This window comes from Vicugna pacos, unplaced genomic scaffold (genome assembly GCF_048564905.1).
Source record: "Vicugna pacos unplaced genomic scaffold, VicPac4 scaffold_5, whole genome shotgun sequence".
NCBI classification, from domain to species: domain Eukaryota; kingdom Metazoa; phylum Chordata; class Mammalia; order Artiodactyla; family Camelidae; genus Vicugna; species Vicugna pacos.
This window is the reverse complement of record NW_027328726.1, coordinates 751,270-763,769: the sequence shown is the minus strand read 5'-3', so window position 1 is coordinate 763,769 and position 12,500 is coordinate 751,270. Positions and strand designations below refer to the sequence as shown.

Genomic DNA, 12,500 nt, shown 5'->3' with positions numbered 1-12,500 from the left:
ATGAACGGGAGTGATCACCTTTCCGGGGATGAGTGTCTCATGTTTGTACCGTCCTGCTTCTTCTCTATTTAGAGTAGACCTGTGGATGTTTCTTTTCGCATGGGTTGAGTGTTGCAAAACTCTTTTAGTTTTTGCTTGTCTGTGAAGTTCTTTACCTCTCCTTCTATTCTAAAGGATAGCTTTGCTGGATAGAGTATCCTAGGCTGCATTGTTTTGTTTTGTTTTGTTTTGTGTTTCATTCAGGAATTTCAATAGATCTTGCCACTCCCTTCTGGCCTGACGTGTTTGTGGAGAGAAATCCGCTGAGAGCCTTATGGGGGTTCCCTTGGAACTCACTCTTTGTTTTTCTCTTGCCTAAAGGCATTTAGGATCATTGCTTTCTCCTTGACTCTGACCATCTGGATTAGGATAGGTCTCGGTGTGGGTCTGTTTGAGTTCTCCCTGTTTGGCACCCTCTGAGCCTCCTGGACTTGGATATCGGATTCCTTCTTTAGAGCTGGGAAATTTTCAGTCATGCTTTCTTCAAATACCTTTTCGACCCCCTTGCTTCTTCCTTCCCCTTCTGGAACCCCTATTGTGCGTAGATGGGCACGCTTTCGATGGTCCCGTAGGTCCCTGAGATTGTTTTCGTTGTTCTTTATTTGTTTTTCTCTCAGCTGTTCTGATTGGGTTCTTTCTGTTGTCCTGTCTTCTGGGCCACTTATTCGCTCCTCGGTGTGATCTAGCCTCCTTTGGACAGCCTTTAGACCACTTCTCATGTCAGCCAGTGAGCTGACCAGTTCTCCTTGACTCTTCTTTAGAGCTTCGATTTCGTTTTTGACGTACAGTATACATCTAAACACTATCACTTGGAGGTCCTTCGGTACTTGGATCTCTCCTTTTTTGAAATCTTGATCTAGCAGGCCATCCGTGTCTATTTTGTGGATCGTGCTTTCAGGGAATTTCTCTGGCTCTTTTCATTGGGAGTGGTTCCTCTGCTTCCTCATGCTGCTCCTATCTCTCTGGCACTGTGGCTTAAGGAGTATCAGTTATCTATTGTGGTCCTTAAGGAGTTTAGGTATTTATCTAAAGCCTATACAGGAATAAAACTTTAAAAGGGGGGGAGAGGGAGAGGGAGAGGGGGAGAGAGAGAGAGAGAGAGAGAGAGAGAGAGAGAGAGAGAGAGAGAGAGAGGGAGAGGGAGAGGGAGAGGGAGATAGAGGGAGACGGAGAGGGGGATAGGGGGAGAGAGAGAGACAGAGACAGAGACGGTGGGAGGGGGAGGGGGGTGGGGGAGCCGGATTTTAAAAGAATGGAGGAAAAAAAGGTTTGAAAAGAGTGTACAAGCAATAATAGAAGAGCAAGTGGAAGCAGAAGAGCGATCGAGGTGAGACGTCTTCTAAAAGCCTTTAAAAAATAGAAAAGATCAGAAAATAAAACACAATTGTTTCAAAAGTAAATTTTTAAAAGGTAATCGGAAATAGAACAGACTTTAACAAGAGATAAAACACAGGATTTGAAAAGGAGGGAGAAAGAAAAGGTTTGAAGACACTGTGTAATCAATAATAGAAGAGTAAGTGGAAGCAGAAGAGCGATCGAGTTGAGACGTCTTTTAATAACCTTAATAAAAAGGAGAAAAAAGATCGAGAAACGATATCTGAAACCTGTAAATAATCAATAACAGGAGATCTAAACCAAGAGAAGAGAAAAAGGAAAGGGGGTGGATGTTTAAAAATAATAATAATAAAAAGATTTTCAAGGAAACATTTAAAAGGGATTAAAACCGTCGACGTAGACGACTGTTCAAAAGTCAAGGTTAAAAAGGTAACAGAAGGTAAAACCGATAGAAGAGAGATTAAAAAAGAGAAAGGAAAAGGAAAAAAAAAAGGGGGGGGGGGGACGTGTTCCCGGCACCGCGGTCGGATGCTGCGTTCCTCCCGGGAAGGAGGGTGGCTGGCTGGCCGCCCGCCCTCTCCCGGCCCCGGTCGTTCCGCTGCTCCGTGCGGCTGTGTGCTCCGACTCGGGTCGGCGGCGCTCCTCTCCGTAGGTGGGCTCGGGGAAGACCGTGGAACCGCCCCGCCCCTAGCTGCGTCCCAAAACTCGGCTCCTTCTTAGTCATGGTGGCGCGAGTTCTCTGAGGTACCGGGGCAGAAATATCCTATCTGCCTCGGGCTGTAAACGAATCTCAGTCCTGCCTAGAAGGCTGCGGAGCCCCAGGGTGCGGATTCGAGTCTCGGCCCCGCCCCCGCCCGCATGCTGCACGCCAGAGGCTATGGCGGCTGTGGCTGCGTCCCGCCTCTCTTCTCGCGAGAAGCGCCGGTGATGGCGCCGCGGATCTGAGGAGACGGAGGCTACGGCGCCCCTCCCCCCAGGGCACACCGGCCGTGTTGCTTTGCCTTTCTTTTCCCGTCATGTATGGGGGGGGGGGCGGGTTGTTCTGCTCTGTATCCCCTCCCGGCCGCCGCCCCGGTCCTCCGCCCGGCTCGTGCGGCCTGTCCCGGCCCCTGGCTGCCGGCCTGCGACTCGGGCTGGGTGTCGCGGGGACCCTCTGTGCCCCTTTCACTTGGATCGGTCGGTCAAGGGGTGCTCTGGGTAGATCTGAGGCTCGGGGGCGCCCCCTCCGTCCCGTCGGCCTCTCCGTTGGAGAGGGGCAGTTTTGGCGAACGAGCCCTATTCCTCCTCTGCCGCTCCCTCCCCGCGGGACCGGTCCCTCCCGCACTGTTTTGCTTTTTACTCTTTCTTTTCTCCTTTTCTCCTACCAGATTTTGGGCGTCTTTGTCTTTCGAAGAGGGCGGTGTTCTGTCGGAGTTCCGCAGGTGCTCTGATTGGCCGAGTGGGTCCGTCGATGTGAGTTTTGGTGTATTTGTGGGAGAGGGTGAGCTACGAGTGTCCTTCTACTCCGCCGTCTTGCTTCTCCGCGGGTTATTTTTGAAGAGTAGGTGCTGGGGATTGAACCCTGGGCCTTTATTTTTTGCATGCTAAGCACGGGCTGTACTGCTGGATCTCTAGGCCCTCCCCACCGCAACACACCCCCCCCTTTCCCACCGCCTCCATAGTACTCGATGAATCTCCTGACTAGATATCTATGCTTCCTTGGAATGGGGCCGTCCGTTTCTTCATCGGATGGATGGACGTCTGTGGATTCGTCTCGTTTCTCTCCACTGCGGTGGGTGGCATCGGGGCGTGGGGTGGGGTTGAGTGGCGTGGGCTGGGAACTGTTCTTCACGTGTAGAGGTGGAGCGGAGCGATGAGGATGGTGACTTTTTCCCCCGAGTGCTCACGCCGGGTGATGGAGGCCTGTGGTCTCACTTGGAAGAGGACTCGGGTGACTGGAACAGAGCCCGTGTGGGGTCGTTGTGGAGGGAGGAACTCCACCCCCCCAGCCCCAGCCCCAGCCCCAGCCCCGGCACTTGTACCTCATCGAGGGACGGTCGGCCGAAAACAAATGAAAGCTGTCAGAGGTGGAGGTGGGGGTGGGGGTGGGGGTGAAGGGGTGGGTGGGTGTGTGTGTGTGTGTGTGTGTGTGTGTGTGTGTGTGTGTGTCCCCGTTCCCCGTACCACAGTCCCTGGTCGAGGCCCCCCGAGCGGAGAAACGCACGCCAGGCCGTCCGTGCTCCTGGTTGTCCGGCCGCGTGTCCCCGCCGCCCAGAGATCCCGAACCGTCCCGCTCGCTCCCCTGCCGGGTGCCGTGTGCCACCTGCCTGTCGGCCGGGCGCTATTTTAGACACTGCGAAGAAGTCGGCCGGACGGCCGGGCCGGGCCGGGCCGGGCCGGGCCGAGCCGAGCCGAGCCGAGCCGAGCACGTCCAGGCCGAGGTGGGTGGTGCTGGGTTCGGAGGAGTGGGGTACAAGCGGGAGGCGGGCGTCGATGGAGGGGAGGGGGAGGAGGAGGGGGAGCAGGGATGACGATGGGCTGGGGGGCTTGGCGTGTGGGGTGGGGGTGGGAGGGATGGTAGCCATCCTATGACTTTCTCTCCCCACCCCGCCTTTGGCAAGTCTGTTAGAGTGACGAGGTTGTGCTGGTTTCTGGCTGGTGCACACCATAGTGATTGTGTTCTTCTTTTTCCTGGTCTTTTTCAGGAACCCTCGTCCCGAGGGACTGAATCTAGTGCCCTGTGCTGCGCGGTACGACCTAGGGGTCGAATCTGCCAGGAGAGGTCTTACAAGGATCTGGAGGATCCTGGAAAACTGCTACCATCCGGAATCCTACATGGATATTCAAGATCTTGCGGATGGATGGACGGACGGAAGACGGATCGAATGGAGGCCCCGCCCCATCCCCTGGACCCCTTGGCCCAGGAGGATCGTGATGGGTCTGGAAAGGACTCTTCCGACGAGGGTCTCGGGATGGACTTTCTCGGTCCGCGGAAGGTGTTTCTGCACAAAGAGGAAGAGAGGGGCGTTCTCGGCAGGAGAGCCCGAACCGCCTCCTTTCAGGGATCCGCTCCAGTCTGGGTCGGGGTCGGGGTCAGAACGCGACCACCGACGGCTCCCCTCCCTCGTCTTGGCTCTCCAACTTGGGAAACCCTCCTCCCTGCCCCCTCACCCATCTTCTCGTCAGCCTGCCTCCAGCTTCCCCGTGCCAACTACCTCTCTCATGCTGCCGGACTTTCCTCCCCCTTGGGCCGCCAGGAAGCTCTCCCACTCCTCCACGTGCTTTGGCTTGGAATCCCTGACAAACACAAGCGGTGCTGGAGGGCGGGGCCGGGGGCGGTGGCAGAAGGACTCCCTTCATCTTATGGGAGCGACTTTTATCTCCATAGGTGGCGATTGAGAAAACACATAAAATCACTCAGAAGAATACCCATGTGTAGTCTCCCGGACCTAGATCCGTGTCTGTCTGTCTGTCTGTCTCTCTCTGTCTCTCTCTCCATTTCGCTATTCTGTGTGTGTGTGTGTGTGTGTGTGTGTGTGTGTGTGTGTGTGTGTGTGTGTGTGTGCCTTTCTGTCTGTCTCCCTTGTCTCTCTTTCCTCTCCTCTCCCCTCCTCTCCTCTTCCCTGTTCTCCCCTCCCTTCCCCCCTCACCCCTCCGCTCCTCTCTTCTCCCCTCTCCTCCACTCCTCTCCTCTCCCCTCGCCTCCTCTCGCTTCCCCTTCCCTCCCCTCTTTTCCCTCCTCTCCTTTCCTGTCCTCTCCCCTTTTATCCCTCCTCTCCTCTGCGCTCTCTCTCTCTCTCTCTCTCTCTCTCCCCCCCTTCCCTTCCCTCCCTCCTCCCTACCCCCCAACCCCTACCTTCACAGGGCCTCATAGATTGCAATCGGTTTCCATGAAATGTGATGAAGAGGGAATGAAGTTTAGAATGATATCCCCATGCCATCGAAACCTTCTTCCCCAGGGATAGCGAGTTATTTGTGGTTGTGTTTGTTTTTGTTTTTCTTGTTGTTGTTTTGGGGTGCAACGAGGGCACAGGAGGCGTTGGGAGTGAGGGTGATGTTTCTCTTTCTGTCTGTCTCCTCCTTAGGAAGGATTTTAAGAGGAGGGAGGACTCACAGAAATCTACCATCTCGTCTCGTACTGCAGCTGTGTTTGAGCTTCCTATACGATCTGGGCGGAACACTCCCCACCCTCACCTCAAGCCGCCATCGCCGCCCCCTCAGCCCCCAGCACCCCCGTCCAGTCCCGCGCTTGGGGCGGTGGTTGGGCATGGGGGGATGTTGGCGGGGTGGTCGTTGGTGGGGGTTGGGGTGGTGGAGGAAACCGGAAAACAGACCACTGTGGCACGTGGCTGACTGGGGCTTCAGGGTGAAGGAGGATGAATAAAATGGCCGGAATTAGGCTAACGGATTGCTTCGTTTTGGGGCGGGGGGGGGGGGAGAGGAGGGGAGGATCATTAGGTCATTCATTCATTCATTCATTTGCTTGGGGGGGGGTGTCATTCGGTTTCTTATGCTCGCCCTTAAAACGGTCGACTCTTCTGACTGACCGGTTGCTGCTCACGGTTCCAGGCCCGTTGTTGAAACTGGAAGCTATCGATCTTACTGTTTCTACTGTATTTCACTCATTGCAAGTCATCATCGTGCTGGGTCTCTGAGTCCTTCTCCGAGGAGAAGGTCGGTCACGGGACTACTGACCTGACAAAATAGCCTGAGTGACCAAGAAGGCCACACCTTGAGTGCTTATGAGATAATGAGATCTAACCGCCAGCCTCTATAGAATGGGTCACCTGGGAGGCATCGTGACACCATGCTGAGTCTTCTGATGAGAAAACGATTCTGTGGATGGTGATCGATGCTTGATTGTTTGAGCTATGGCTCTAGAACCACCCCACCCACTCCATCCCCAAGGTGGGTACACAGTTTTGAAGACGCTAGCCTGCTGTGAATCCCCTTTGCCCGGCAGAGCGATAAAATGACCTCTTTTCTTCTAAGCTCCAAGACCTTGTCTCTGGATTCTTGGGCTCATCGGGGACGGGGGCCGATCTTTCGGCAACAAGCGTGCTTCAGAAACAACGGATGCCCGAGAAGGACACTCTGCCTCTCCCTCTTCTTCCGGGCCTGAAATGGGGAGGAAAAAATATCGCTTCCCCTGGAAGCCGGAGTCCAGAGCCCGCCATCCGGAGGGACTTCTGGCTTGGCCTTCTCCTGGGGTGGGGGGAGGGCACGCCACCGCACGTGTTCTTTGTCAACTCCCCGTTTCTCTCTTCTCGAGTTATCTCTTTGGGAAGGCTCCCACACTGGATGAAAACAGACAGACAGACAGGCTGGTATCTCTCCCTACCCCACCCTTCGCCCCCCAAATGACTGATCTTCTGTCCCATCAAAATCACCACTTGTTTTCCAACGTGGCTTTCTTGGATCCTGGAGGACTGACATCAACTTAGAGCCAAGATGGGCACAGAACTGAAGGACCTTCTCGGCTGGCCTAAGAAGTCTGTCATCGTGATGTGGGAGGTATTCTTCGAGGGACCTATCTGACTAAGTGCTTGACGGCCTTTTGGACTTTGAACCAACTTGGAGATAGGAACTAGGATGAGAGGGCCCCCGAAATAGCTCAGCAAACTCTTCTCCACCCTTAGAAGAGAGACAGACAGATAGACAGACAGACAGAGAAAGAGAGAGAGAGAGAGAGAGAGACAGACAGACAGACAGACAGACAGACAGTGTGTGTGTGTGTGTGTGTGTGTGTGTGTGTGTGTGTGTGTGTGTGTGTCTGTCTGTCTGCCTGCCTGTCTGTCTGTCTGACGGTCTGTCGGTCTGTCTGCCTGCTTATTGTAGGAACTCTCTGTCAATGGAAGTATAGTTGACTTACAATGTTGTGTTCATTTATGACGTACGGCATAGTGATTCACTTATTCACACACACACACACACACACACACACACACACACACACACGTATACTTTTTCAGGATAGGTTATTACAAGCTATTGAACATAGTTCCCTGTGCTAGACAGTAGGACCTACTTGTGTACCTAGTTTGTATAGGGTGGTTTATATCTGCTAATCCCAAACTCCTGATTTATCCCTCCGCCTTACCCCGTTCCTCCACCCTACCCTGTCCCCTGTGTTAACCATCGGTTTCTTTTCCATGTCTGCGAGTCCAGTCTGTTTCTGTTTTGTAAATAGGTTCCTTGGAGTCTTTTTAAAATGGAGTTATTTATGTATGGATGGGTGTCTTGACTTACTTTCAGATCCCACCTAGAAGTGATGGCATAGGATATCTGTCTTTCCCTGGGTGACTGACTTCACTAAAACTATGGAACGCTTCACGCATGGGCGTGTGTCGTCCACGTTCAGGGGCCGTGCTGATCTTCTCTGGATGGTTCCCATGTTAGTCTATGTCCTGTGGCAGCAAGCGCTTTCCTTAGGGTTTTTGTCTCAACCTGAAAGCCAGCCCGGAGACTGAAGGTCTTCTAGTTGCGTCCACTATCTGCCTAGGACCCTCTCCACGAATGTTTCCCATTTTCTCTCACCCTTTTGCCTTGGCATCATTGAGTACGAAAACGCTCCGTCTCCTGAAGCCTTGCAGACTGAAGCTGGACAACGGGAGGTAAACGTCAGAGAAATGGCCACAACAGCTCCTGTGGAAACCATCCTCGGGCCTGTTTTCGGGGGAGCCGCTCAGAGAGTTGAGCCGAACACCCCAGGACATCATCAGAGGCATTTCAAACTGCTCGAGCCGTTTCGATGACCCCGATGTGTGGAAATCTCCTACCAGACTGACCCCCTACTCCCGGCCCTGAATCTGGTTTCTCATCTGCTCCGACGATTCACCTTTGTGCTGTACTTTGGTTGTCCACACAAGTGCCTCTTAGGCGATACCTGACTGCTTGCTCCCTAGGCCTAGCTTCAGAAGCCCATCGACACCACCGCCTCCTGAGACGAGATACTACAACGGCAACAGTTTCCTTGAACAGACCTGTTCTCAGAACTAAGAAACTGGGTCCATGAAACGCAGGCCCCCTAGGAAACCATTCCCTCCCTCCTGCCCCCAGACCGCACGCACGCACGCACGGACGCACACGCACACGCACACGCACAGTCAACAGCCCAGCTTTTAATGTGTAAAACTTCCAGGGAAGTTACAGAATAGGGAAATGTTGGGGTCCAGAGTAGGCTGCCCCAAAATGTGCCCGATGGATTATGCTGAATGAAAGGGACTTCACAAGTGGCCAAGGGGGAGGGTATAGGTCAGTGGTAGAGTGTGTGCTTAGCAAGCAAGCACAAGGTCTTGGGTTAAATCCCCAGTACCTCCGGTCAAAAATAAATGCATAAAATCGAATTCCTCTCCCCGCCCGCCCCCCAAAGTATACACTGCTGTATGTCAACTCTGTCTCAATAAAACTGGAAGGAAAAAAAAGGAAGGGAAAAAAAAAAAAAGCATGATTTAACAAAAGAAAGAAACAAACAAAGAAAGAACTGCCCGAGGCAAGAGGAACACTCTGTCCCTCCTTTCTGCCTCCCTGGAAGCAGGGGAAAAAGAATTTTTTTTTTTTTTTAAAGTCTCCCATCCCAGAGGAATCTATCAAGTCAGAGGTCTGCTTCCATGCCCTTCCATGATTCTCAAACGGTTTAGTGGGGTTTACCCAGGTTAGGAAAAGGAGGGGACTCCTTTGGCCTGAGACCAGGCGAGATTCTCCCCCTCCCTCCCGCCTCCCTCCGTGCAGTTGGGACGGGGTGGCCTAAGGGTGGGGAAATTGAAACCAAAAAACAAAAGCCGTTCAACGGAGAGGAGCCGGAGGCCAAGTCAAAGGCTCTGACCTGAGCACAGAGCTTTCTGCATTTGAATGAAGCGATTGAACGAGGCCCTGCCGAATGGATCCTCCTGACGTCCCCGCCCCCGCTTCCAGGAGACAGTCCAGTCGATTTAGGACCCGATTTGGGACCGATCGGTGGAGGAGGCCTGGGCGGCGGCGGCAGTGGCGGCGGCGGCGGCGGCGGCGGCGGCGGCGGAAGCAGCGGCGGGGGGCGGGGGGGGGGGTGCGCGGGCGGGGGCGGGACCAACGGTCGCTCCAGCTCTGCCTGCCTGCCTGCCTGCCTGCCTGCCTGCCTGCCTGCCTGCCTGCCTGCCTGCGGGGCTGAGGCCTGAGGGCCACGCTGGTTCCTGCCACTCAGGGAAACTTGTGCGGGTGTTGCCGAAAGATCGCCCCCCCCAACCCCGTCCCTGACGAGCCAAATAACCCAGAGACAGGGTCTTAGAGTTTAGAAGAAAAGAGGCAGCTTGATTGCTTTGCTGGGCAAAGGGGACTCACAGCAGGCTAGTAGTGCCTTCCAAACTGTGAACCCGTCTTGGGGTTGGGGTTTCATGCTTCTGTGGACGAACAGGTTGGAGCATGAAAGGGAATCACAACAGGCGGGAGCATAAAAGGTGCTCATGATCAACAAGGGTCTCTGATAAAACTTCCTCCTAAATCTGGATGAGTGTCTGGTAACATGGGACCTCCTGGTGGTCTAGTAGGTCATCAGCCCGTGACCTTCTTTCTCTGGTCAGACTCACCCGGCGGCACCAGCGCCACGGAGGAACTCGGGGTGGGGGGGTGGGAGGGGGCTGGTCGTTCTCCTGAGCTTATCCTCCCGTGACTCCCTTCCTGGGGAAAGACTCAGACGTCAAACATGATTGTCAATTTGAACGATCAGAGGAAGGTCCAATCAAACAAACAGTTAGAATCGACAACTTTAGCTGCTTTGAACAGTGGGCCTGGGGCTGGGAGCGGTGTCTGGTCAGTCGAGTTTGCTGATCGTTCTAAAAGCAAGCAGTAAGCATAAAGCCCAAAATTGGCTTAGCCTAAGTGCGGCCACTTCATGATTCCTCCTTCACTGGGGGCCGAGGCGTGGGGGAGGGCGGGGGTGGGGGACACGACTGAGGTGGCGACGAACTTCTCCGTGAATGCTCGGAGCCGAACTGCTCTCTGGGCCTAGGTCCAAAAAAGGCCTGAGTCTCAGCTATGACAGGTTCTCTCTCTTTCTGGGCACATGGACTGACTCGCCCCGCATCCTCCCATCCTGTCAGACCCTTCGGACACGCACCTCCACCCGAGGAGTTCTTTGGCCTCGTCCAGAAAAAACAAACACACGCACGAACAAAACCAACCGAGCACACAGAAACCCTGATGATCTCCTTGGACCCCATTCACTTCGGAGAGTCCCTCTCGTAGAAATCCCCTCAGCTCGATGATTTCACCATAGCCGCCTCCCTTTCTCTGCCGCAGTGACCCCCACCCCCACCCCCACCCCTGCGTGGGCCCTGTCCCTCTACCTATCAAAAACCAAACCCCAGGAGAAAAGAAAATCAGAATGCTGCTTTGAGCCACTGGATCTGTGAAAGGAACCAAACAGAAAGCCGAAATAACCAAACCAGCCGAACACCAAAAGCGAACAGACAGATACCCCAGAAAGAAGGGCACGCTGACCCCGGCCCCTTTCCTTCCTGGAATCAGGACATAACATACATCTACACCCCCCCCCCTCCCCGGCCAGGGCCTGTCTTTGCTCAACCCAATAGAAGAGCATTTATGTTTTGCCAGTTTTCTGGGTCCTTCTTTGTTTCATAAAACTGAGAAGAAATACGTGTGGAAGTTCTCTCCTATGAATTGAACAGACTGAAGATCCTTTAAATAACCAAATGAGGTGGAAGTGCCGAGAGTACCATACGGGAACACACCGAGACACATCATCATCAAATTGACCAAAATTAAGGGTAAGGAGAAAATATTAAAATGAGCGAGAGAAAAGCAACAAATAACATACAAGGGAACTCCCGTAAGGTTATCAGCTGATTTTTCAGCAGAAACTCTACAGGCCAGAAGTGGGTGGCACAACATATTTAAAGTGATGAAAGGGGAAAAGTGACAGCCAAGAATACTCTACTCCGCAAGGCTCTCGTTCAGATTTGAGGGAGAAATCAAAAGCTTCACAGATAAACGAAAGCTACAAGATTTCAGCACCATCAAGCCGGCTTTACAAGGAATGTTAAAGGATCGTCTCAAGTCATCAAACCCTAAGAAAAGAGAACAAAAACATGACAGAGAAAGGGAGGGAGGGAGGGGGGAGAGAGAGAGAAAGAGAGAGAGAGAGAGAGAGGGAGAGAGAGAGAGAGAGGAGACCTACAAAAGATGGCTTTCCCTGTTTAGGGTCTTCCGTTGTTCCTTATACATTTTGAAATTGTTTGTTCTAGTTCTGTGAGGAATGTCGTGAGTATTTTGACAGGGGTTGCACGGAACCTGCGGATTGCTTTGGGTAGTGTGGCCATTTTGATAGTATTGATTCTGCCAATGCAAGAGCACAAGACAGCTTTCCATTTCTTTGTGTCATTTCAGATTCTGGAGTATAGGTAACCTCCTCGATTAAGTTTATTTCTAGGCATTTTACTGTTTTTGACGCAATGGAAGTGTTTATCCCAGTTATAAAATTCTGGTTTTTAAAGTGGAGGAGGGGAAAAAAAAAAAAAAAAAAAAGGAAAGGAAAGGCCACAAATGGCAAAATATCCTTCTTTCTTACGGGTGAATTGTATTCCATTCCGTGTGTGTATATGTGTGTGTGTGTGTGTGTGTGTGTGTGTGTGTGTGTGTGTGTCCCCTCTTTTTATCTATTCAAATATTGATGTGCACTTAGGATGCTTCCGTATCTTGGCCATTATAAATGATGTTGCTGTTAATAGCAGGGTGTGTGTATCTTTTTGAATTCATCCTTATTTTGCGGTTGGCTTTATTCCTTTGATAACTATGTAAGTTTAAAAAGCTAAAGCGCTAAACCTTCCTGGAAACAATGAACAGTACGTATATGTAAATTAAAAAATATGTGTGCAGTAAAAAATTAAAAAATAAATACATGAATAAAAAAGAAAGAAAGACAAGGAAATTAGCTATCAAGCCATGAAAGACATGGAAGAAACTTAGAAGACATCTTACTAAATCAAAGAAACCGGTCTGAAAATGTTACCAACTGGACAATTCCAACCAAAGGACATCCTGGAAAAGGCAAAGCTCTAGAAACAATAAAAAGATCGTGGTATCCAGGGGTTTGGGGAGAGGGAGGGAAGGAGGAATGAACAGATACAGCGTGTGGGATTTTTTTAAGGCGATGA

General features: G+C 52.3%; 1 protein-coding gene and 1 non-coding gene across 2 annotated transcripts in view; one reads left to right on the top strand and one right to left on the bottom strand.

The window, feature by feature from the left end:
* The window catches only part of LOC140692297 (uncharacterized), a 6,571-nt gene extending 892 nt beyond the window's left edge, over positions 1–5,679 (top strand). Inside the window, exons 2-4 of the mRNA XM_072956952.1 lie at positions 3,471–3,794; positions 4,059–4,349; positions 5,439–5,679. Coding sequence (XP_072813053.1) covers positions 3,471–3,794; positions 4,059–4,349; positions 5,439–5,450 — 627 coding nt within the window. The 3' untranslated portion in view covers positions 5,451–5,679. The remainder of the gene's footprint in view (positions 1–3,470; positions 3,795–4,058; positions 4,350–5,438) is intronic.
* Positions 5,680–7,667: 1,988 nt separating this feature from the next.
* Positions 7,668–7,774, bottom strand: LOC140692329 (U6 spliceosomal RNA). The gene has a single exon (XR_012067900.1). It is a non-coding gene; the product is annotated as a U6 spliceosomal RNA (small nuclear RNA).
* Positions 7,775–12,500: the final 4,726 nt, after the last annotated feature.